Source organism: Lissotriton vulgaris, chromosome 8, assembly GCF_964263255.1.
Source record: "Lissotriton vulgaris chromosome 8, aLisVul1.2, whole genome shotgun sequence".
Taxonomy (NCBI): Eukaryota; Metazoa; Chordata; class Amphibia; order Caudata; family Salamandridae; genus Lissotriton; species Lissotriton vulgaris.
Window position 1 is genome coordinate 482,086,294 of NC_141696.1, and position 26,621 is coordinate 482,112,914.

General features: G+C 49.8%; 1 protein-coding gene across 2 annotated transcripts in view; it reads right to left on the reverse strand.

The window, feature by feature from the left end:
* LOC147697215 (E3 SUMO-protein ligase RanBP2-like) overlaps positions 1-26,621 on the reverse strand; it is an 852,038-nt gene that overhangs the window by 358,167 nt on the left and 467,250 nt on the right. For both annotated transcript variants that reach the window (XM_086934289.1, XM_086934288.1), the window contains exons 15-16: positions 25,457-25,597; positions 20,826-21,005 (exon numbers count right to left, since the gene is read on the reverse strand). In XM_086934289.1, the coding sequence (XP_086790415.1) occupies positions 20,826-21,005; positions 25,457-25,597 (321 nt within the window). The remainder of the gene's footprint in view (positions 1-20,825; positions 21,006-25,456; positions 25,598-26,621) is intronic.

Here is a 26,621-nt window from a genome sequence, read left to right on the forward strand (position 1 = left end):
GATGCATCAACCGGAGCCTTTGTTCTCGGTAGAGTGGGTTTTAGGGGCAGTGTACACACGGTTCGCCCCTGCGGGATCTGTTAGTCTTCCGAATCGTCCTCGACGGCCACAATCTCTAGATCAGAGTTTTGTACGTCGACGAGTTCTTGGTCGTCGTCGAAAAGGTTTTCCGGGTCTGGTGCTGGTCTCTGCATCTCCTGCCTAGCGGACCGTCTATTCCGGATCGTCTTTTTGGAATGGAATTGGGCACAAGCCAGGCAATCTTCTTCTTTATGGTCCGGTGACAAGCACTTGTTGCATACTGGGTGTCTGTCAGTATGCGGGTACTTGGAATGACATTGTGGGCAGAATTTAAATGGACTCCGTTCCATCGACGATAGGCCCACGTGGCGTCGAAAGGCCCAACGGGCCGCGTCGACGACCGGAGAGAAGAAGGAGGTTTATCCGAGGTAACAGGCACCGAGAGGAAACAATACCGTCTTTTCCGAAGGCCTTTTGGCCTTTAAAAAAAGTTTCGTTTCGATTCCGAACTTCAAGTGTAGGAAAAACATCCGAACCCAATGGCGGAAAAAAACCATCTGAAGATGGAGAGGATGCCCATGCGCACTGTAGTCCAAGGGAGGAGCCACCTATCTTGTGATACTTCGAAGACTCTTCCAGGACAACAAGGTGCAATCATCCGGACCATACACTAGGCGGCGATCTATGCACAGATATGAATTCAGCAGCCCACATGCCTCGAACAAAGCGTTACCGAAGGTAAGTAACTTGTTCTTCTGATAGATACATCTGCCAGTGGATTCCTCACCTTGTGAATAGAGTCCCACAGCAGTCCCCACTCCCGGAGGAGGGTGTCCACTCTCCTATACCAGAAAATCCTGGAGGACAGCACGCCCAAAGTGGTCCTCCCTCCTCACTTCGGCATCTAAGCAGTAATGCTTCGCGAAAGTATGGAGGGAGGACCACGTCGCCGCTTTACAAATGTCCTCAACTGGAACACCCCTAGACAAAGCAGATGCTGATGACTTTGCTCTAGTAGAGTGAGCTCTTATACCCTCTAGAGGGTCCTTACCCGCCAGGGCGTAGCAAATCTTAATGCAGAGGATGATCCACCTCGAAAGCGTACGCTTGTGCACCGCCTTCCCTACGAACAGCTGATCATCCAACCTGAACTCCTGTGTCGTGTCCAGGTAAAAGCTCACTGCCCTCTTAGGGTCCAAGCGGTGAAGTCTCTCCTTCTCCTTGGAAGGGTGAGGGGGAGGATAAAATGTTGGGAGGGTATAGGACTGCCCCAGATGGAAAGGAGTAACCACCTTAGGCAGAAAAGCAGCCCTGGTCCTTAGAACCATTCTTTCAGCATGAATGGATAAAAACGGGGGCTTAGAACTAAGAGCTGCTCACTTACCCTCCTTGCCGAGGTAATTGCCACCAGAAAAACAGTCTTGAAAGACAAAAGTCTCAAGGGACATGTGTGTAAAGGCTCAAAAGGTGAACCCATTAAAAACGTAAGAACAAGGTTCAAGTCCCATTGAGGTACAATAAAAGGTGTAGGAGGAAATGTATTGGTAAGGCCCTTAATGAAATGTAAAACAATGGGAGATTTAAACAAAGAGGGCTGGTCTGGCAAACAAAGAAAAGCCGACAAGGACGACAAATAACCTTTGATAGTTGCCACCGCAAAACCCTGCTGGGCCAAAGAAAGTGCGAATTGAAGTATATTGGACAAACGAGCCCTTAAAGGGTCAACGGACTTCTCCCCGCACCAAGCAACAAACTTAGACCATCTATAAGAATAAACGAACTTGGTGGAGTCACGCCTGGCCGACTAGATGAAATACACCACATCGTGCGGGAGAGAAAAGGAAATCAGGTTGCCCCGTTCAATCTCCAGGCATGAAGGTGTAAGGTCTGAAAGACCTGATGAACTACCTCTGGATGGAGCCTCCACTCGTGTTCGTGGAGAACTGCCGACTGAGACTGTCTGCACGAACGTTCAGAACTCCGGCCAGATGATTTGCCATCAGACAGCGCTTGAAGAACCTGTGCAAGGGTGAGCATCTTGAACTTCTCCTGCTTCAGGTAAAGGTTCAAGATCCTGAGATCTAGGATTGGACGGAGTCTGCCATCCTTCTTGGGGACCAGAAAATACCGGGAGTAGCATCCCTGACCCCTCTCCTGCTCTGGAACCACCTCTATTGCACCCTTTCTGAACAGAGCCAGGACTTCTTCCTGCAGGAGTAGCAGATGGTCCTCCGAACAATAACCCTGGCAAGGAGGGTAATTTGGGGGAAATTCCCGAAAGGGAAGAGCCTACCCATTCTCCACGAGATTGAGAACCCAAAGATCTGATGTAATCCATTCCCAATTTCGTAGAAAATGGGTAAGACGGCCCCCAACTGGGCCCACATGATCCGGACTGCCCGATCTAGGGCTGCTTTGCTGCGTTGGCAGAGGGCTGGAAAGGGGAAGAGGAGGAGGAGGAGGCTTGACCTCTAGGACGAGCTCGTTGTCTTCCTCTATAGGACTTATACAGCATATTTTCCTGTTGTTGTGGCTGCTGCTGCGATGTTTTATAGGAACGAAAGGAAGATCTGCCAAATCCTCTGAAGCGCCTTCCAGTAGTACCCCTGGTTTGAAGTCCAAAGATTTTGCTGTGGCCCTACTATCTTTGAAACGTTCCAAGGCAGCATCAGCCTTCTTGCCAAACAATCCTGAGCCATCAAATGGCAAGTTCATCAAAGCAGACTGAACATCTGCAGAAAACTCCAATGTTTTAGCCACGTGGCTCTTCTAGTGGCCACCGAACTGCCCATGACTCTCGCCAACGAATCAGTAGTGTCCAGCCCACTCTGTATCACTTGTCTCGCAGCAGCTTGAGTGTCCGAAATTACTTCCTGAAAATCCTTTATGTCCACCTCAGGAATTTTTGGCACTAACTGCTTTACGGAATCCATAAAGGCATGGATGTACCGTCCCATTAGACAAGTTGCGTTGGTAGTTTTTACCGCCATACTGGCTGAAGAGAAGACCACCTTGGCCGCCTGATCTTGGTTTCTGGACTCCTTTTCACCAGGAACCTGCGGAAAAGCCCCCACAGATTCCTTTGAGCAGGCAGCCTGCACAACCAGACTCTCAGGCAGAGGGTGTGTTGATAAAAAGTCCGGGTCATTAGGTGCAACCCTATACCTCTTTGCTGCAGACCTTGAAACAGCTGGAGCTGCCAAAGGCTTCTTCCAGACTTCATAGATGGGTTCAGCCAAAGCATCAATAAACGGCAGCATTGGCTCAATAACTGAAGAAGGGGAGTGAAGGACCTCTGTGAGAAGATTAGACTTATACTCAGCAGTGGGCAGAGTGATATTCAGCAAGCTGGCTGCCTTTTTAATAACAACGTTATATGGCATCACATCTTTGGAAGGCACATCTGACACAGAAGCCAAATCCCACTCAGGAGACATTTCAAGCCCACTGGCCTCTCTCAGGTCATCAAAAGTATCATCAGAATCCTGTAACTCCCCTTCCTCAACATCTGTAAACTGATACCTTTCTTCGTCCAGAAGTCTCTGGGCTTCACGCCTTGACCTTTCCTTAGTAAACGAGGCCGACTGATCCGGAACCGACTCCGTCGGCGCCGGAGCCGGCGTCTAACTCTAAGTCGGGCGAGGCAGTTTCACCCGATGTCGAACAGAATCCTGCCTCGGAGTCGTAGGCACCGGCGTTGATGGAATCGGCGTCGATTGGTGCGGCGTCGACGGCTTCGAAGGCGTCGGAAAATTCCATTGTGGTGTGAGAGCCGGCATGAAAGGCATGAACGGCGTAGGAGCATAAGCTTGGGGAACGCCCAAGTTAAATGACATAGGACCCGTGGGACCAACAAGTGCACCAGAGGGGTACATCGCCCTGGAGTGAACTCCAAACATTGCATTCAGGAACTGGGATGGATCCTGACCTGGAGCCGGAAAGGCTGGATAAGGCCCCCTGGTTGCTCTCGAGGTGGTGGAGTCGTCACGACGTCGATTTCCTCCTCGGCCTGTGGCACCGGGGTCGACGAACCCGCAGGCACTTGAACCTCATCACCAACCTCCTCCACCTCACCTTCATCCTCCCGACCAGAAGGATTAGATGGATCCGGAGAAGGGTTCGCTTGCTGCTTCGGTAACCCTGGCGAATTCGGAAGTGAAGCCTCACCATCAGTGTCCTGAGCTTCCGACGCCGAAACCTCCACTTCCTTACGAAGAAGCCTTACTTGCAACTTCGGTCGCAAACTGGAGTCCTTTCCTGAGTGATGACGTGACTCATGACTCCTCTTCTTATGCTTCTTCCTAGAAGACTTTGAAGCATGAGCAGATGACTACTCCGCGACCTCGATCGAGACCTCGACCTCAAACGCCGAGACCGAGACTTCGAAGTCTTCTTTTTTTTCTTCTTTTTAAGCTTCGCAACGAGGAGCTTCGTCTCCCTCTTCCGAAGGGCCTTCAGAGTTATTTTCCTGCACAATGGGCAATCCTCAACATCATGGTCGAAGCTTAGACACCAGACGCAGCACAAATGCGGGTAAGTTATGGACATAGTCTTGCCACATTCCCCGCAAGCCTTAAAACAAGTCTTCTTCGAAGACATCTCAACAGAAGACGAAGATACAGTGAAAATAATCACAGAGTAACACAGTTACTACAAAGCTACTGTACGATCCCAGAAAACCGTTAGCGTCGACGACGCGGAAAAAAGGGAACTGATGTCATCACGCCGGCGTGGGCCTAATATGGTGTCGGTGACCTCAGTGGAGTCGCGCCTGATGCAGTGCCTCTGTGACGTCGGTCCACGTCGGCGCGAAGCTACAAAAAGAATTTCCGAATGCTGCTGATGCAGGGGGATATTCACAAGGTGAGGAATCCACTGGCAGATGTATCTATCAGAATTTCTGTTTCCGTATGGTGCTTATGTGGGTACGAGCCAAATCTTGAGTAGTTTTCTGAAGATAAGGTGGTTGTCGGTGGATATTATGTTGGGGGTAAAGAGTTCCATAGTTTGGCTGCTTAAACAGAGAAGGATGTGCGACCCATAGTTTTTTTCTTGTATGGTGGGATTTTGAGGCGAGATGCTACTTTAGAGCAGAGGTTCCTTTGTTGAATGTGTTTGGTGATTTTATTCCTGATGAAGAGTGGTCCTATTCCATGTATTGCTTTGTGGGTAATACAAAGCAGCTTGAACGTGGATCTTCTGGCAACCGGTAACCAATGCAGGGCTTTCAAGGGAGGGGAGATGTGGTCTCGTGGTTTGATATACAAGAGTAGTCTGGCAGCGAGTTCTGAATCCGTTGTAGTCTTTTCATGGTCGTTAAAGGTGATCCGTGGTAAAGGCTATTGGTGTAATCGAGTTTGGATGGAACAAGGGAGATGGTAGCTTGGACCTTGTGTGGAAATCCCAAATGAGGGAAAATTTGTCGCAGCGTTTTTATAGTAGCAAAGCTTGATCTTGCTAGTTTATCCACTTGGGCATTCATCGACAGCTTGGAGTCCATCGTCATTCCGAGGTTTCTTACTTCCTTCGATACTTTAGGCAGTGATCCCAGTTCATCAGGCCATGCGGCAACCGGGTTGTAATTTTTCCAATCGCCACACATCAGTATTTCAGTTTTTGAAGCATTCAATTTGAGATGGTTCCAAGTCATCCACTTTTCCACGGTTCTGAGACAGCTGAAAATTGGTGATTTTCCAATGTCTTTGGGGCATTCTAGTTGAAGGAGTATTTGCGTGTCATCTGCATAGTTGTAGCACGTGAAGTGAAATTTATTGATCAGTACTGGTAAAGACTTCATGTAGATGTTGAAAAGCATGGGCGAGATAATAGAACCTTGAGGGACCCCTGCTTTTGTAGAGTACGGTTTGGATGAGAAAGGTGGAGTATTGATGACATTAGTTATGTTTTGAAGATGGGACGTGATCCAGTCTAGAGCAGTTCCCTCTATGCCGGCTTCTTAAAGTCTTTGTTTCAGAGTGTCATGGTCAACTGTGTCAAAGGCAACTGAGAGGTCCAAGTGGAGTAGCGCAGATATGTCCTCACATGTAATATAATGCACTGTGCTATAGGGCTGTATGGTCTGCTGTAGGGATGACATATATTGCATGCAGTGCCTACCGGCATGGCACACAGGAGGTAAGCCATGTTGTGTCTTCACTTTCTGTCTGCAACATGTCATGCAGCCTGCAATGGCAGTTTGCATGAGCTTGGGAGGGGTCCCTTAGGGCGGTACAGCATGCTGCAGCCCTTAGGAACCCTCTTCAGCATCCATGCCCTCAGTACCAGGGGTACTATTTACTAGGGACCTACACGGGTGTTAAGGTATTGCCAATTGGGGGAACAATAGTACAGCTTCAGGAGAAGAGATCTGGCACTGGGGAACTGGACAGCAGGAACCCAGTGCCCTTCTGTCAAAATTGCATAATTTACCAGGCAAAAAGTGAGGATGACCATGTCAAAAGGGGGCCCTTTTCAATATGAGGCATATCTTGAGTCATTTAATTCCTGCAACTGATCAGTATTGATAATTCATCTACAAAAAGTCACAATCTGCATTTCTTAACTAGAGTCTGACAGGGGTATGAAATCACTAGAAAAACAGGCTTCACGACATTCACTTAATTGGGTTGAGCTACACATCAGCACTAGCTCTAAAATCCCTTGGCCATATATTAATAATATTTCATTGATTTGACTTGTGGACCATCCTGCATACAGAGCTTCAACGTGTGCACACATGGCTGTGCAGTTTCAAAGCTGGACCTTTCACTTTCAAGCAACTCTGTATGAGCAGTTGATGTAGTCGCTATAAACTATGATGATCAGCAGACGACAGAGTGTGGATATTTATAGACGGATCACGAATAGTGCCTGTTAAGAGAGAACTTGAAGACCTTTCCACAAATGATTTAGGAGGGCATGCCATTTGGAGTGTTTTTTAAAGAATTTGTACATAAAATGTGTTTTACAAATATAGGATATTGCAGTTTGTTCTGCATACTACAGAGGACTGCATAAAACGTATTTATTTTTGCTATTACCATGAGCAGGACTTTTCTTTACCATATTGGAATATTCTGTCTCTTAAGAAATGCTTTTCACTGAATGCATATGGCATTATGATGTGCACAAGAGGTTGCCAGCACTGGCCAAAAGTGAAACAAATTAATAAACTGTTTCAAGGGAGGAGGAACAAAAGAGATCATGGAGAGAAAGCTTGGGGGAGTGGACGACCGCACTCTAAGATGTCCACACTGTAGCAGAGCTTCCAAACCTGCCTCCGGTCCCTGGAGGATTGCGGCGCTAGGAGCTGCCAAATCGGGCCAAAAACGTAGGCCAGCAGCATACAGGCAGGACTGGGAGTGAGTGCTGGCAACTAGTGGGGAGGCAGTAAGCGCCTGTGAAACAGAAGAGCCCTGAACAGCAGGAACCAGCAACAAGATGGAAGCCATCTACTGAGCAAAGTGTTGGCTGTGATGCCAGTGTCCAGCCCGGGGGAGGCCTGCTTCTCGTCCCCAGAGGACAGCATTGTGGGAAGTCACTGGGGCTGGCCTGGAATGTGGCCCTGAAGTAACAGAGGAGGACCAAACCAGGGCATGCACTATGGCCCACAAAGACAGGGGGATTCCCATCCCCACGAGTGGGGAGAGCATGCCACAAAAAGAAGAGCTGCAGGAGGAACGGGGTCCAAGCGAGGGGGCTCCATAACAGAGCGACTGCATGTCGGGGATGACGACAACCGCAAGGACAGTGCCACTGCCCCACTCTGACAGAGAGAGAAGTTAGGAGCTGTTTTGCTCTCCAGAGGGGTTGCTACTCTTGTGGCCAGAAGCAGAGTGACTGCAGCAAACCTGAACAGGAAAAGCAGACAGAGAGGAACTGCCAGAGGTCTGAGTTTACTTGGTGTGGAAGCTGGTGATGGACAGCCCCACAGTCTGGTCGATGCGGCCTCACAAGGAGAAGCCATGAAGACTTGAGGTGCTGCTAGTGACACAAAAAGGGCTGCAGCTGAGGTTGGAGGCGATGTCCTCCTCCACAGGCCGGGATGGCCGAGTGACTGGTGTGATGGTGCACCAACTGATGAGTGACTCCGTGGATAGCCCTTGACCCAGAGGTGAGCGATAATACGGGGACTGAGAGCAAACGGGCCCTACTACCGTGCCTGAGTAGGGCCCGTTACAACACTCCTGAAGTGATATGGACTGCACCAAGGCAAGTAGGGACACCCTTGGTGGGAGACAGGTGGACTGCATGAAACCGTACAACCTACGGCCAACATGTGAAGCAGGGAGACATGCTGCCAGTGTAGTCTGGCTCTTCAGCCCTGCAGTACAAACTAAAGCTCATCCTTAATGCAGTGAACGCCTCTCAAGAGGTACCAGAAACTAAGATAGACAACGTCTCTGTGGACTTGGAGATTCTCCAAGACGATCACGTAAACTGGCAGACAAAGTGAAGGGAGCGGAGGCAGCCACAGCAGACTTGCGCCCAAACGTGGAGGGTATGCTAGACAGAGTCCCCGAATTGACCAGGAAAGTCGAGACCCTGGAAAGAAAGAGCAGAAGATGCAGAGGGCCTTGCAATTTGCTGCTTTAATCGAAATGTATACTGAATGCTTGCTTTGATGTCACTTCTGTACTTACTGTATGCTGAGCAATGTTTCAATAAAAGTTTTTTTTAAAAAGAGCGAGAGAAGAAGCAGAGGGCCGCAGCCGGCACATCAACATCAAGATAGAGGGCCTACTTGAGAAGCTGGAGAGGACAGATCTGGTTACCTTCTTGGAAGACTGGCTGTCCGAGTGGTTGACCCCTTAGACAGTCGCCGTTCTTTGCAGTGGAAAGAAAACACAGAGTTCCCATGAGCACGTCTATGCCTATTGGCAGCCTGCCAGTTGCACTTCAAAGATAGAATCAGTTTTCCCATGTGTCCGGGAGGCTAAACAATTCAGCCTCGAAAATGCCTATGTAGCCATCTTCCCAGATAACAAGCTGGGGGTTCAGCAACAAAGATCCTCCTTCCTAGGGGAAAAAAGGAGCTCTGTGAGGTTGGAATACTCTATGCACTCCTCTTCCCATTGAGCTTCAAAGTCCTTGTAAAGAACAACGCCCTGTTTTTCAACAGTACAACTGAAACATGGGACTGGCTTGAGCAGTACAAAGTGGGGCGGGATCGTGCAGAATACCCAGGATCCCAGAGATTTAAGAAACATCGGATAAGACGGCACTCTGACATTCAAGAGGCATGACCAACCAAAACCAAGGCGGACAGGAGAGAATAGCAACGATTGACGTGGCGGACTCCTTTGGGGCCTTGCCGGGACAGAGTTCGAAGACATGCCGTACTGCCACATCCCCATGTAGTGCAAACTACGACATCCCACAGGGCCTTCAGTGAGACGGCAGATAACCCCTGGGATGGCGGAGGACAACTCACTACGAAAGTGCACTGCACTGAACGTTACACTGATTCCACGCGACCGTGAACTGTATGACCAGCTGCAATATACCAGACGGCCCAGTGATCGCCACTACACAGAATTCTTCCGGAGATGGGACCAATCGGAGGCAGAAGCTGCATTATTTCCAGAGATGGAGGCAACCACCACTCACAACTACCCCTTTCTCCTCATAAAGGAATCAGTGTTTGCTATGATCTGTTGTATGAAACTACATATTTTGGACAGACTGTCGTTGCCACTCTGACCTGAGAAGGGGGGGATTCAGAATGGTTATGTTTTCACCCAGTTTTGGCAATTACTTTAGTATATTGCTACCGGTGTAGATGGTAGGATACAAATGCTTAACACCTTGGCTGCTAAGGGGTTTTCCCCTCCTGTGCTGCAGATCCTTATTTCCCATTGTTCATGACAAGGTCAGCTCGTCATAAGCACAGCGCAGGTAACACCCATGACGAGCTGACCTTGTCATTAGCATGGAAGGGGTTAAACATACTGCAAATGTACTATGATTTTAATTTCCTAAATGATCAACTAGGCACTAGTATTTGTCCTTACTCCTTTATACAGATAATGCATCCTCTAGTGACATAAAATCTGTTAATCAATTATATTTACCTGTCATTGCTTCTGAATCTAAATCCTATTTCAGTCCCCAAAAATCATGGCAAATGATATTATCGTGGAAAGGGTTAACAAATTCAATTAGATTGCCAAATGAGAAGCCAAGGGTCCCTTATTAGACATTGTGCCATCTCTTTCAGTAACTAAATGTGCTCAGGTATGATGGGCGCTCTTATTTAATGCATCAGATAAGCAGTGCTCCTGATTTCAATGCTACCATCCCGGCAGATATTCTAGAAGTATTTAATGCTTTCTGTGTTTTACTGTAATCTGTATGAAACTGCAAGTAGTGGTTTCTACAAGTTTTTGAATCAAGCATGGCCTGAACTGCAAAGAGAGCAGCAGCAAATCTTTAGTCTACACCAGCCATCCCAGCTTAATATGTCTGAATCCAGAGGCAAGCTGCAGGAGTGACCCTGAAGGGGGTGAAAGCTGTGAGACAGGGCAGACTTGTTTATAGCAGCTCATGAGCTGAGAATGTTGTGGCTGGTCGCCTCTCCCAAGGCATGGCCTGCAAGGGGACTATTGGGTCGCGAAAGATGGCCAGAAATTGCGTGCCGTGAAAGAATATATGCTCTTCTTCGAGCTCGCGTAATGGTCATATTTGCTGGAAAGACTATTTTCTTGACAGCCCAGAAAGTGTGTGGCATTGAATCAAGGAGGAGGAAAGACAAAGCGTGCGCTCAGCAGATGCCCTGGTCGCGGCTGCCGACCAGGAGCCAGAGAAACAAGAGATGCCACCATTCGGCAGAGGAAGCGATTAGCAATCTAGAATGCCAAAGGTTCTTCCCAGAGACGGCAGACTAGGCAGTGGAGGGGCCAAACAGCCACTAAGATACTGGCATCCCACAGCCCTTCCGTCCGACCCTGCAGTAAAATCATACTTGCAGACTGGTGACACATACCTTTTCTTCTATCCGGGAAGGGTGGGATATGCCCGAACCGACAGATCGACTCTTTAGTTGTTAATGGGTTGCTTTTAAGGGGTCAATGCAAGCGACCCAACAGTCCCCTTGCAGGCCATGCCTTGGGAGGTGGCCCCCAGGAACATTGGATCAGATTGCTTTATATGCAGATGACATGCTAATCTTCCTGCCAGATTCACCCGTCGGGCACATGAGCCTTTAGGATTCTGCAGTTTTTTTTGGAGAGTATGATGTATCACACATGAACATTACTAAATCTGCCTTATATCCAGTAGGGAGCAGGACACACTCGCTGTCTTGGGCTACAGACCTCAGGGTACACACAGATAATTTCCAATATCTAAGAGTATATATCACCGAGAATAGCTATTAAGCCTGGAAGAGAACTTACAGCCACAGAGTGCAGGCAGATTTAGACTTCTGGTCCATGCTTTCACTCTCACTTATAGGCAGGAGGGCAATCTCCAAAATGGTTGGGCTCCCCAAACTACTGTATCGGCTGCAAAACTACACGTAACCTATACCTAAGACTTTCTTTATGCGTCTAAACAAGGCTTTGTGGTGCTTCCTCTGGAACTGTCGGCTGCCCAGAATTGCACTGACTAAATGCTGTTAGTCAACCTTTGACGATCCCCTCTCATACTACAGAGCTGCACACTTAGTGGTACTTAATGAGTGATGGATGCGAGGAGATGATCCAGTCTACGATTAGGAAAAATGGGCAATGCAGGGGACCCCAATTTCACTCTTACTGTTAAAGCCCCCTCCCTCCAACGCTTTCCTCTGTGACTCGGGTAGTCTGCCAAATTTGGAGCAATAGTCTGCGCAAGCAGGGCTGGAGCAGGAGCCTTACCGGAGAAACCTTACTGTGGATCAGATGCTGGCTCCCACAGAGTAATCTCTGGAAGGTTTCAGAGTACACAGTCATTGGAATCAACACCCTGGAAGTCATCATGACCGGGACAACTATTAAATCCTTCAAGCAGAATATAAGTTACACAGAACTCAATTCTACCGCTACCTGCAAATCAGATATGGTCTTTAGCCCGATACCTCCAACCTGAAGGAGCTCCTTGAGTTTAGTCCCTTAGAGGTCCAGGTACTAATTAACCACTCTCGATCCAACACAAACTGTCCGAAATTTACAAATCATTGATCTGACCCACCCGCAGACTCTTTTCCTGACCAGCAGGCCACCTGGATGAGAGATCTCAAACAATTAGACAATGACGATTGACGAGAGGCTCAAAGATCTCCCAGAGACCATGTCTGCGCAATTCAACTTCATGCAATCAAGTACCTACAGAGATCTTGACTCCCACATTACAAACTGTAGCGAATGGGTGCAATCGTCACACAGTTGTGCCTGTGCTGCACAACCCGCCAAGGAAACTTTGTGCCTTCTGGACGGAAGTTTTGGCCTGTCTGGGCAAAGTTTTACGGTGGCTGTTAGTCGCTGACCCTATACATACTGCTACACAACTGACATGAGAGCAATAGGTACAAAAGGGCCCTACTATAGATAGGACTGGTAGTGGCGAAGACAGACATCGCCAGACATGAATTCAGTAGATTCCCCATCATTAGAGGAATAGAAGACGGGCCTGGACAGGTGCATAACACTGGAAAAGCTAGTCTATGCAGCTAGAGAATGCTCTCCAAAACATGGGAGAGTCTGTGGGAGTTGGGTACACCATCTTGGGATCATACTCTCGTCCCCCAATGACCTTGCCCACTTACCAGACACATAATTGCAGGCTTTCAGAATGAGATGACACAGCCGGGAAAGTGGACCTGAGGCAATGGAGGGAGTCAGATGTTACAGGTAATCTACCTGGGAGGGAAAGGTGGCAGCAATAACATCGAGCGAATGCGATTTACTGTACTATCCTGTGCTTTGCTGAGGGGGGTGCCATTTGGAACGAATATGGACAAAGAACTGTTTTACTTTTCATTTAGTTGAAAAACACAGTTTGAGTGAACAGGATTGAAATGGGAAAATATGTTATAAAAGAACTGGAATGCTGGACTTGTTCATACGGTTAAGTCAACCTTTTTCTGCTCTGTCACAAATGAAAATGCAGATTTTTAAAAAGCTTATAACTAATGTGAACAATAGGTTAAGTGATATAACTGAAGGATAACTGGAAAGTTCTAAAGTTGAACTTTTACTACAATATCCGAGTACTTTCCACTTTGATCACTAAAATGCATACATTAAATATTACTTTTAGGAAGTGTAGGAAACCGGAGGATTGTGTTCCAGTTGACCCCCCCACACACACACACGCTTTGCCCCATTTCTGACTACTAGATGCTGGTTTTCAACTCCGACAGTGCGAGGAAGCCTGCTAAGAAGACCACAGCGCCAGTGACCTTTCCCCTAAGACAAGTTGAAGTCTAACTATAAGCCAATTGGCGCACAAGTTACTTACTTGTGTAACAATATATCTGTAAGAGACATTAGTTAGTGATAGATTCCTAACCTTAGAGTATTCCCAGGTGTCAGACTGGATCCAGAAAGTTTTCGGCAGCAGTAATCCTGCGCGTTGGTAGGCATAGTCGTACGGCTCCGCATATGTCGTTGGCGTCATAGTCGCAGAGATTAAACCGCTGGAGCTACTTAGACACGCCCACACGCGCTGACGTCAGTTCTGTACACTACTTTCCGCGCCAGGAATGCAGAGCCATGCAAGATACTGACCACTGGTGCATTGAAACTTGGGCCCTGAAAGGGATGACCTAAACCCTAGAAATCTGTTCGCAGAACGGGAAGGACGGTTGGGGCGGTAAGGAATCTATCACTAATGCCTGCACTAACTAACTTGTGCATCTGAAAGAGACACTTTAGTGATAGATTCCTTACATTAGAATAGATACCCCAGCAATACCAACCCGGGTGGTGGGTCTGTAAACCAAGATCACACCTGAAAGTCACAGAGAACAGAACGGCAAAATAAGCTGTCTCTCCAGACTTTGCTGTCAAGGCAATAATGCTTGGTGAAAGTGTGCAACGAGGCCCACCTGGCTGCCTCACAGATGTCTTGCAGGGGGACACCACGTCCCAATGCAGTAGTAGCTGCTGTCGCCCTGGTAGAATGGGTGCGCAACCCCACCAGAGGTTCCATTTTGGCCAGAGAATAACAGGCTTTGATACACAAGACTTCCCAGTGGGAGATAGTTATCCTGTGTACAGCCCGGCCTTTCTTGGCGCCCACGTAGCAAACAAATAGCTGTTCATCCACCCGGAACTGTTGTGTGCGATTTAGGTCAAATGAGAGCACACGTTTTGAGTCCAGACGGTGGAGCCTCTCTTCCTCTCTGGAAGGGTGCGGAGGCGGAAAGAAAGTGGGCAAGGTGATAGTTTGCCCAATGTGGAAGGCAGTGACAACCTTTGGCAAGAAGGAAGGGCAAGTGCAAAGCACAACCTTGTCCGTATGAACCGACAGAAAAGGAGGCTTACAGGAAAGAGCCTGGAGCTCACTCATGCACCTAGCAGAGGTGATGGCAACCAGGAAAGCAGTCTTCAAAGTTAATAAATGAAGAAGACAATTGTGAAGTGGCTCAAAAAGAGCACATAGCAGAAAAGTAAGAACCATATTCAAGTCCCACTGCGGCATCACAAACGGAATAGGAGGGAAAAGGTGAGCAATGCCTTTGAGAAATCTATTCACAACAGGGGACTTGAAAAGAGAGGGCAGATCAGGGAGCCTGAGAAAGGCCGACATCACAGAAAGATAGCCCTTGACTGTGCCCAGAGTAGAGCCCTGCTGGGCCAGAGAAAGAAGGAACAAAAGGACTTCTGAAAGAGGGGCAGAAAGGGGATCCACAGCCTTTGCTGTGCACCATGCCGCAAATTTGTTCCACCTGCAGGAGTATACCGATTTAGTGGAGGGATGCTTGGCTTCCACAATTATATCCCAGACTTCAGAAGGCAAGTCAAAAGGAATCAACTGTCGCCGCTCAATCTCCACGCATGTAGGTGGAGGCTGGACGGGTTCGGGTGGAGGACTGTCCCCTGCTGCTGCAACAGAAGATCCTACTGAAGAGGCAGTCGGATCAGGGGATCCATTCTCATACTGAGTAGCTCGGGATACCAAACTCTTCGAGCCCAGTCCGGGGCCACAAGAATGACTTGGGCCCGGTCGCGCCTGATCTTCTTTAGCACTCTGGGTAGAAGTGGTATAGGCGGAATGGCATACAATAGACCACAGCTCCACTCGTGACAAAAAGTGCCACAGAGCGAGTGCCGCCTTGGAAATTCCAACGCGCAGAAGTGATGACATTGCGCGCTCTCTTCAGTGGCGAATAGATGTAACCAAGGCTCTCCCCACTGTTGAAAGAGACCTTGCGCCACCTGCGAGTGAAGACGCCATTCGTGATCCAACAGGCACCTGAGGCTGAGTTCATCCGATCTGGCGTTCAAAAGAACCTGCCAGGTGTTACACCGTCAAGGAAATGCCTTGACGTTCCAGCCATGTCCAGAGGTGCAGAGCCTCCTGACGTAGGGGTCCACGACCCCACCCCACCTAGTTTGTTGCAATACCACATGGCAGTGTGTTGTCTGTGAACACCTGCACCATCCTTCCCTTGACAGAGGGAAGGAATGCTTTCAGTGCAAGAAGGATCGCCCAAAGCTCCAGAAGGTTGATTTGGAGCCGGTACTCTGCCAGAAACCAGCGGCCTCCGCCTCTCCCATGTGGCCACCCCATCCCAGGATGAACGCATCAGTCACCACTGTGTGCTCTGGCTGGAGAAGGGAGTGGGCTCTGCCGTTGACCCAATGCTGATCCGTGAGCCACCACTGCAATTGTTGTGCAGTGCCCTCCGAGATCTGGAAGTAGTCGGACAGGTTCCCCTGATGCTGCACCCACTGGAACTTCAGGTCCCACTGCAGAGCCCGCATAGGCTATCTGGCATGGTTGGTTAGCAGGATGCAGGAAGCCATGAGGCCCAGCAGCCTCAAGGTTGTCCTGACCGAAACCCAGGACAAGGGCTGAAAGATGGGAATCATAGCCCGAAGGTCCCAGACTTGCTATTCGGGAGGATAAACCCAAAACTGTGCATTGTCCAGAACCACTCCGATAAAGAGGAGGTTCTGAGAGGGAATCAGGTGCAACTTCAGCACGTTGATGGAGAACCCCAGCAAATGCAGGTCGACCGTAGTCTGGAGGTGGGAGAGGACTGTTTGAGGCGAGCCCGCCTTCAACAACCAGTCGTCCAGAAAGGCGAAGACTGAAACCCCTGATCTGCGCAGATTAGCCGCAACCACCGCCATCACTTTGCTGAACACCATAGGGGCGCTGGTAAGGCCAAATGGGAGCACAGTGAACTGAAAATGCTCCTGCCCTAGCATGAATCGCAGGTAACGCCGATGAGCCGGCAGGATGGGGATATGAAAGTACGCGTCCTGCAGGTCCAAAGGTACCATCCAGTCTTGCGGGTCGAGGGCAGACAAGACCTGAGCAAGTGTGAGCATCTTGAACTTCTCCTTCCAGAGGAAGCGAATGACGTTCCGAAGGTCTAAGATGGGACGCAGACCTTTGTCCTTCTTTGGCACCAGGAAGTAGTGGGAGTAACAACCACGACCTACGTCTGGCGTCGGAACGTGCTCAATGGCCCCCTTGACCAAGAGGGCCGTAACTTCCTCCTGGAGAAGTGCCAAATGATCCCCCGTCATGCAGTGATACTATGGTGGCATGGCTGGGGAGGGGTTGTCTCGAAGGGGAGGGACAATTTGCAGAACCCACCTGTCCGATGTGATGGTGCGCCAGTGGTGGAGTTGATGGCGAATCCTGCCACCCACTGGCATCTGGTGGGCCTGAAACACCTGACTAGGAAAGTTTGGAGGGAGTGGCAGCAGGGTGGGTGGTGGACTGACATGCATGCTGGCCCCGTGACCCGCCTCTGTGGGTTCCACGTCCACAGCTGCGTTGACTGTTGCTTCGCAGGACTGTGGCTATGAAACGTACGTGCTTGGGCACCCATTCCTGGACCACGAAAGGAGCCAGAAGGAGTGCGTGTGGCCGAAAGGCCCAAGGACTTGGCTGTAGCCAGCGAGTCCTTATAACACTCCATCGCACAATCCGCCTTATCGCCGAACAGGCAAGTGCCATCAAAGGGCATGTCCATCAATGTGTTCTGGACATCCCCAGAAAATCAGTCGTTCTCAGCCAGGCGTGGCGGCGTAGCACCACTGTCATGAAAATCGCCCTGCCCAGCAAGTCAGCAGTGTCAAGACCACAACGGATCATGAACTTGGATGCGTCTCTCCCCTCAGCAATAGTTTGAGAGAGTATACTGTCCAAGCCTCCATTGGACACGGAGGCAGCACCTGCGCAACTGTAGCTCACACATGCCCATGGCCCAAGAGACATGAGGTGTTTACAGTCAAGAACTGGCTGAAGAAAAAATCTTCTTCCCAAACTGCTCCAGTTTCTTGGATTCCGTATCCAGTGGTGTGGAAGGGAACGTGCGCGGGGACACAGAGGCTTGTACAACCAAGCTCTCAGGGATAGGGTTTTGGCAGAGGAAATCAGGGTCACCTGGGCCGGGTGATGGCATCGGGCCACGTTCTTATCCACAGGAGCCCCTGTGTTGGGCCTGGACCAGGTGCCTAAAAGAACATCCGAGAGTGCATCATTAAAGGGCAGCAGCGGCTCCATAGAAGAAGACGCTGGCCGAAGCACCTCTGTCAGGAGGTTAGTCCCCACGGCCACGGTAGGGAGCTTGAGGTGGAGAGCCTAGGCTACCCTCAGCAACACCATGGAATAGGAACCAGCTTCCTCTGTAGCCCCGGTAGAAGGAGACAGTGAGCCAGGTTCCGGAGTATAATCCTGGTCACCTGCATCCCCCAGATCCTCATCACAGTACGAGTCTAACTGGCATTGTGCTGCGAGAGGGTCATCAGACCTCTCCCAGTCCTCCCTGTCCTCCACATGCCGAACATGTGGAACATAAGGAGGTGGGTGTAGAAAGGGAAAGAAATTCCCAATTGGCGTCGGAATCGGCGTCGGTCGACACCCTTCCGGCGTCGGCTCCACGTCGGGGAGGAAGTCAGGGACGGCATCTGCCGGGACTGCGGCCGGTGGCGGCACCATCGACGTCAGTGGAGGACGTACAGGGCCAACAGAATTGGGCCAGGATCCATGGGGGTCTCTCTGTATCGAGACCGAAGGCGTCGACTATGTCGGGCCGGAGCTGGCAACGTCGATGCATGAGGATCCCCAGTGGGGCCCGCGTGCCCGAAGGCGCACCCGCAGGGCCGGACGGTCTGAAGACACATGCCATGGCTGACAGGAACTCCTGCAGCTGAGCCGGAGTCGCCGATGGACACGGAAAGGGCAGGTAAGACATCGGCAACTGCGGAGGCTCCATCGGAGCTGCGGGGTTGGTGCCACCCGCACCCTCAGCCCGACAGGCGAGGGGAAGGCGAAGAGCGACGGTGCTTCTTCACTTTTGTGCTTCGCCTTAACGGACTCCAAGTGCGAAGACATGGAATAGTGGTTGATGGCTCCCTGGCCGATCCCTCTACCTCCCACGGGACCGGGACATGGAACGGGGCTGAGCTGACTCCCGGGCCTCTAGCCACTTTCAGAACCACACCCGCAAAGTCTTCAGAGCCATTACCCGGCAGTGGGGGCACGACTCAGAGTTGTGGTCTCTCCCCAGGCAGTAGAGACAATCGCGGTGCTGGTCCATCACCGACATTATGCGGGGGCAGGCTGCGCAAGGCTAAAATCTAGGCATCCCTATGCACCTGGGGTGTAAGTAATCAAAAAACAGAGACAAAAATCCCCTAAAACTCAGTCAAAGAATTACTGGGGGTGCCGGATCTGCTTTTGCAGGGGCGGAAAAAGAAAGAACTGACGTCAGTGCGCATGTGCGTGTCCAAGTAGCTCCAAGGAAGTCATCTCGGCGACTAAGACGTCAACGATGTACGAGGAACCGTACGACGATGCCTAACCGCGTACGGGTACTGCGGACGAAAACTTTCTGGATCCAGTCTGACACCTGGGGATATTCTAAGGAAAGGAATCTATAACTAACGTGTCTCTTTCAGATATGGAATTTAGCACTCCGGTAAGACCCTAGTAAATAGTACCCCTGGTACCTAGGGCATGGGTACTAAAGAGGGTCCCTAAGGGCCGCAGCATGTCTGATGCCACAATAAGGGACCCACACACAAATTGCATGCAGGCTGCCATTGCAGACTGCATGTCACTTCCGTGCACCAGTATACACAGACTACAGCTGCCTGGTCCAGCGTTCTGTGTACCCCTTGGCCCATCGAGAGAGCAGCATCCCAATAAAAGGTCTTTGTGCTCCAGGAGGTCAGATCTGTCACCCCACCAAGTTTGGAAATGCAAGGAACCCTAGGAGCTGCCCTTCACCAATACCAGAGGTACCGGAGCCATTGCTACAACCAAAGCTTGCTGCGTGTTCAACCCGGACACCGCCGAAATTAACCTACCATCGAGGGACATTAGGATCCACGAGGTCAGCACAGAGAGTGGCCCTCCTGCCCAGTTTGTCCCCCTCCACCAGGTCCCCGACAGAGTGAGAGACTCTGGCAGCTCGACCCAGCCGGAAAAACCACCTATGCACCCGAGCCACACAGCCTAAGACTAAGGAAACCGACAGTGCCCCAGAGACTCTCCAGAACCTAGCTCCCATTAGGGTTTTTCCGGACTGGTACCACAGTCCTCACTTGCAGCTTCTTTCTGCAGGTACCCTTCCCCCATGACTTTAACAGGTACCATTTGAGGCTACCATCATGACCAGCACCCCTGCTCCTGGACACCCCAAGGCAGAAGAAATTGAACTGCTGGTGGTTTCTTGGCCCTTGGTCCCTACTTATGTTAAGTCGAGAAGATAATTCCTGTGACTAAATTTTAAGTGACTCTATGCAGTGAATGTTTCTTCCTTAGGATAACATTACCGCATTTGAGGCACATGCCTCAAATTTGACAGCCGTCATTGTCTACTGTAAAATTTGATAACGTCTAAAGTACTTACTCGATTACGAAGTTCTGGTGTCTAAAATGATATAAAAATCAATATTATTTTTCTAAATTGGTCTCGAGTTTCTTCTTGAGTGTGTGTCTCATTTATGGACTCTGTTTACAACAAATGCTTAACACTACCCTCTGATAAGCCAAAACTACTCGCCCACACTACCACAAAAGAGAGCATCTGGGATTAGTAATTTAAGCAATGTAAGCCAATAAGAGTCGTCTGCACTTTCTACATAGTGTACCTCATTTTGGTGCTCTACATAATAAGGCAGCTTCCAACAGGAAAGTATTTTACCATGCTTTCCAACTGCACCATGGGTCACAGTGAAATGAATTTCAGCAAACTGTCATACATATATGTGTCAACATAAGGTCTCTGATAACAGAAACCTGAAAGCCTAGCCGGTCACTATAATTCCATTCGCAACACTCATTGGGGTTGGCCTGGAAGGTATAGTAGATGGAAAAAGAGAATTGCTCTTTTTCTTGGTGTCCCAGTCCTCTACGGGCCCCTATGATGAAGCATGTCACCATGGGGCAACCCTGGTGAGTGAGGGGACACCAAGAAAAAGAGCAATTCTCTTTTTCCATCTACTATACCTTCCAGGCCAACCCCAATGAGTGTTGCGAATGGAATTATAGTGACCGGCTAGGCTTTCAGGTTTCTGTTATCAGAGACCTTATGTTGACTACAGTATTTGGAGGGTGAGCCTGTGCCTTTTTTCCTCCCTCTAACTCCCTTTCCTTTTGTACTAATACATATATGTGTGACAAGCACATACCTTAAAACTTTTGGTTGGTGACAAAGTAAACTTTGTTGGAGATGGTGTAGAGTGCTTAATTTCTGAACTTATGCGAGGTGAATCACCATTGAAGACAGGGCTCTCTTCTCCACAGTATTCGCCCAGTTCCTGCATCACTGAATCCAACATCTCTTTTACAGAATCTATTGGCACAGGCAACTAGAAACAAAGATATCCAAGGTTTAAAACAAAGCCATCCTTGGTTGAAAGTGGACACAACATGCAAATATACTCCAAGTTCTACTGACACCATGCAAGAGAACACATTATGAAACACGTTAACCTAACATCTGAATTATGGTAATGCTTTTTTCAATAGCAAGAAAAACGGCCTGCCACCAAGAAATTCCTTGACTGGAAGATTAAAATCTGAGGTTAAATACCATAAATAGATAATGTGCCGCCTGGACCCTCCTTCAGCACGGTTGCTCCCCCACGCTCCAGCCTGGTATCGTTTAACCTCCTAGCGCTGCATTGTCTCACATAACCTTCATTGTACAGCGCTACACGATCGCCTCATAGCGCTGCACTGCTGAGATTAACTTAACTTAATTATTCAATTAATTGTGCTGCTCTGTGTTTCTGACTCATTTTATCAGCGCCGCACTGTCGCTCTTATTTAATTGTTAACGCGACATCGCTGAGGCAGTTACTTTGCATCTAAACTTTATTCAGCTGCCACTGCGTGTAAGGCTCTCGCCTTTGACCCTCCATTTTGCGTTGCTGTTGTTGTTGTTGCCGCCCCTCCTCCCGCCACCGCCTCCCAGCTGCTGACCCTCCCACGCTCCGCCCCCTCCACCATCCATTTATGGCCAATGGTCCCACGCGCAGCGTCCACGCGCTTCGGACACGCCGAAGGTGCGCCAAAGGTAAGCCCGTCTACACCCGTCCGCGCCTGGACCGCGCCCAGCGCCAGACCCCCTGCCCCTCGCGCTGCCCAGCCCCCCCGCGTTACTTACGATGCCGCCACGCTCCTAGCCCTTAACCCCGGTCGCGCCCCCAACTGCGTCCAAGCCGCTCCTGGACGCACCCATGGACCGTTCTCCTGCCTCTCCTGCAAATTTAGCGGCACCGACAACATCTCAGCTACGACCACAACAAAGATTCCCGACCCCAACCACCTAGAATGCATCCTTCTCAACACCCGCTCAGTCCACAAGCACGCCATTGACCTTTGGAACCTACTAGACACCATCTCTCCGGACGTCGCCTTCCTAACGGAAACATGGATGAACGCTTCCTCCGCCCCGGACATCGCCATCGCTATCCCTGACGACTATAAGATCACACGCAAGGACCGCACCGACCATACAGGAGGTGGAATCGCTATCGTCCATAAGAAATCTATCCGCATCTCAACCAGCTCTGACGCCAACCTCGCTAACTCCGAACACCTTCACTTCCAGATCCACATCGACCCCAAGACCACACTCAGAGGCACCCTCCTCTACAGACCACCAGGACCCCGCGCAAAATTCAGTGAAGACATCACGGACTTCATCACCCCACACGCGCTCCCCTCCAAAGACTACATCCTTCTGGGAGACCTCAACTTCCACCTTGAAAAGATCAACGACCGCAACACCGCCGCCCTCTTGGACAACCTAGCCAACCTCGAACTTAAACAACTGGTCACTTCCCCCACCCACATCGCAGGTCACACACTCGACCCCATCTTCACCTCCAGCAATCATGTCTCCTTCAGCCACACTACGGATCTCCTCTGGACTGACCACAGCTGCGTTCACTTCACCTACAACAAGCCGAAACCCATCATCCACCTCCAACCAACTCTACAAAGAAACTGGAACAAAATCACCACGGAGCAGATCTCCACATCGCTCCTTCAAACCTCCCCAGCCCCCTTTTCTAACGCCAACGAAGCCGCCTCCAACCTCACCCTTTGGTTATCCAACACCGCCGACTCCTTAGCACCACTGAAAAAACGTCAACACAAACTTGGCATCAAGAAGGCCTCATGGTTCAACGATGACCTCAAGAAGTCCAAGAAACTGTGCCGCTCCCTTGAAAAGGCCTGGAAAAAAGACCCATCCACCAGCAACAAGGACGCCTTCAAAAGCGCCATCCGTACTCACCACCAACTGATCCGAAAAGCCAAGAAAACAGCATTCAAGGATCGAACTGACAACAACGCCCACAACAGCAAGGAACTTTTCAACATCGTCAAGGAATTTTCCAACCCCTCGGCCAACTCCAACGACGTCACCCCTTCTCAAACCCTCTGCGACTCCCTAGCTTCTTTTTTCCACAACAAGATTGCTGACATCCACAACAGCTTTGACATCCAACCCGGAAGCCAACCCACCCTACCATCAGCTGACCATCTTCCCCCCGTTAACACCCTTAACGCCTGGAACCCAATCTCCACTGAGGACACCATCCGCCTGATGAACTCCATCCACTCTGGATCCCCCTCAGACCCATGCCCTCACCACATCTTCAACAAAGCAGACTCCGTCATAGCTCCGCACCTCCGAGACGTCATCAACTGCTCCTTCAACTCCGCTACCTTCCCAGAAGACTGGAAACACGCTGAACTCACCGCCCTTCTGAAAAAACCAACAGCAGACCCCACCGAACTCAAAAACTACCGCCCCATCTCGCTCCTTCCATTCCCGGCCAAAGTCATCGAGAAAGCTGTCAACAACCAGCTCGCCGCTTTCCTCGAAGCCAACAAATCCCTCGACTCCTCACAGTCCGGCTTCCGAGCAAAACACAGCACTGAGACCGCCCTCATCGCAGCAACAGACGACATTCGAACTCTACTGGACAATGGAGACACAGTCGCCCTCATCCTCCTCGACCTCTCTGCAGCCTTCGACACAGTCTGCCACAGCACCCTTTTACAACGCCTCAGAAACATCAGAATCCAAGGAAAGGCAATGGAATGGATCACCTCCTTCCTCTCCGGAAGAACACAGAGAGTCCGCCTCCCACCATTCAAATCCGAGGCCTCTGAAATCATCTGCGGCGTACCACAAGGATCCTCACTCAGTCCCACCCTCTTCAACGTATACATGAGCCCCCTCGCGGCCATCGCACGCCAACACAACCTCAACATCATCTCTTATGCGGATGACACTCAACTGATCCTTTCTCTCACCAATGACCCCAGCACCGCCAAGACTAACCTACACGAAGGAATGAAAGAAGTCGCCGAATGGATGAAACAAAGCCGTCTGAAACTGAACTCAGACAAAACAGAAGTCCTCATCTTAGGTAAATCCCCCTCTGCATGGGACGACTCCTGGTGGCCGGAAGCCCTCGGAAATGCACCCATCCCGACAGACCACGCACGGAACCTTGGCGTCATCCTGGATTCTTCACTCTCAATGAACAGACAAGTCAGCGCCGTATCCTCTTCCTGCTTTAACATTCTTCGCATGCTGAGAAAAACATTTCGCTGGATCCCCACCGAAACAAGGAAAACAGTCACCCACGCTCTAGTCACGAGCCGACTGGACTACGGAAACACCCTATACGCAGGTACCACCGCTAAACTCCAGAAGAAACTACAACGAATCCAAAACGCCTCAGCCAGGCTCATATTAGACATCCCACGCTACGAACACATCTCTGGTCACCTTAAAGACCTCCACTGGCTACCCGTCAATAAGAGGATTACTTTCCGACTGCTTACCCACGCACACAAATCACTATACGACATCGGACCAGACTGCCTCAACTCTCGACTGTCCTTCTACACCCCCTCCCGCCAACTGCGCTCTTCCAGCCAAGCCTTCGCCACTGTACCTCGCATCAACAAGACCACCATGGGAGGCAGATCCTTCTCATATCTGGCTGCCAAAACATGGAACTCACTCCCCGCTTACCTTCGACTCACCCAGAATCACCTAGCGTTCAGAAAGCAGCTTAAAACGTGGATCTTTGACAAATAATCCTCCCCCCCTTCCTAAGCGCCTTGAAACCCTCTGGGTATGTAGTGCGCTATATAAATTTTATGACTTGACTTGACTTGACCCATAATCTCTTAGCATTAAATATAGGTGAAAGAAGAATGCCCAAAATTAGCCTAAGCAGAACTTTGGAGCTTGTCATTCTTAATAATGTACAACTATTTTGTCCAACAGGCCCACAGGCTTTGTCTCCGATATTTCTCATCAAACTTTTTCCTGTAAACCTCTGTTTTGCATTCAGACATATGCATACATGCATATTCTGCAAAAGATTTACACAACTAGCAAAAAATATTGTAAAAACAAACGACTACATGAAACAGCTAACACAACGAACTAAATTGGAAGCCTGAAACCCCAGGTGACAACCTCCTCTGAAAGAATTTCGGTCAAGATTTCACATCCAGTCCTCTTCTCCAAGTCGAGATTTGTAGCCATTTCTCACAAGAAATGCTATGTAAGTTAAAGGATTTGTAAAGCCCGTAGCTGCCCCAGACACGGGGCGTCCGAGCTCTAGTCTTAAAACAGCACACTACCAAAAGCGACCCATCACAAAGTGCTGCAGGGAGCAGTTGATCTCATTCTAAATTGTTTCGAAACAGCATCTTGTAAGGCAAGTTGTGTCCACAATTAATGAAGAGGGGTGGCTAGGAGGGACAGCCTACAGCTTACCTTCTCAGCAACTGTGTTACTTGCAAAGCTTTCTTCTATGATCTTCAATAAGTACTCTCTGCACTTTTTCAAATAGTTCTTGCACTCATCTTGATCTTCTGGTGAATCATTTTCAATATCTTCTGCTTTTCTCTGGAATATCTGAAAAGAAAGAGAAATTTTAGCAAAACAAAGAGGGAGAAGGGGAGGGTGAGGAAAAAGGAGAGGGATATGGGGCAGAGCATGTGTGTGCCTTTCCATTTCTCTTTCAAACTACAGCGTCATCTTATTTGACCATATGAACAAGTTACTTACCTTCGGTAACGATATATCTGTAAGAAACAGTAGTTAGTATTAGATTCCTTACCTTAGAATACCCCCAGGCGTCAGACTGGATCCGGAAATTTTTGCGGAGCAGTACCCTTGCACGTCGGTAGGCGTCGTCCGCTGCTCCGCATCCGTCGTCGTGGGCGCCGTGATGACGTCGTCCGAGTACTTAGACGCCACCTCTGCGCGCTGACGTCAGTTCTTATACACAGCTTTTCCGCGCCAGAAACGTAGAGCCATGTTAAAAACCAACACTGGTGCCGTTGAAACTAGGGCCCTGAAAGGGGATGACCTTAACCCTAGATATCGGTTCACAGAACGGGGAGGATGGGTGAGGCGGTAAGGAATCTAATACGAACTACTGTTTCTTACAGATATATCGTTACCGAAGGTAAGTAACTTGTTCATCTATAAGAAACAGGTTAGTATTAGATTCCTTACCTTAGAATAGATACCCCAGCAATACCAACCCCGGTGGTGGATCTGCGAACCAATAATCACACCAGAAAGTCCTGGAGGACAAAATGGCCAAAGAAGCCATCCCTCCGGACTTGGCTGTCCAGGCAGTAGTGTCTTGCAAACGTGTGCAGCGAGGCCCACATAGCTGCCTGACAGATGTCCTGCAAGAGGACTCCCCGGCCCAGGGCAGTGGTAGCCGCCGTGGCCCGAGTGGAATGGGCCCTCAGCCCAACAGGAGGCTCCTTCTTCGCCAAGGAGTAACAAGCCTTGATACACAAGACGACCCACCGAGAGATGGTCCGCTTGTGGACCGCCCGTCCCTTCGTAGCGCCCACGTAACCAACAAAGAGTTGGTCATTTTGGGGGTGGGAACAGACTCACAGAGACAGGTACTGAGGGT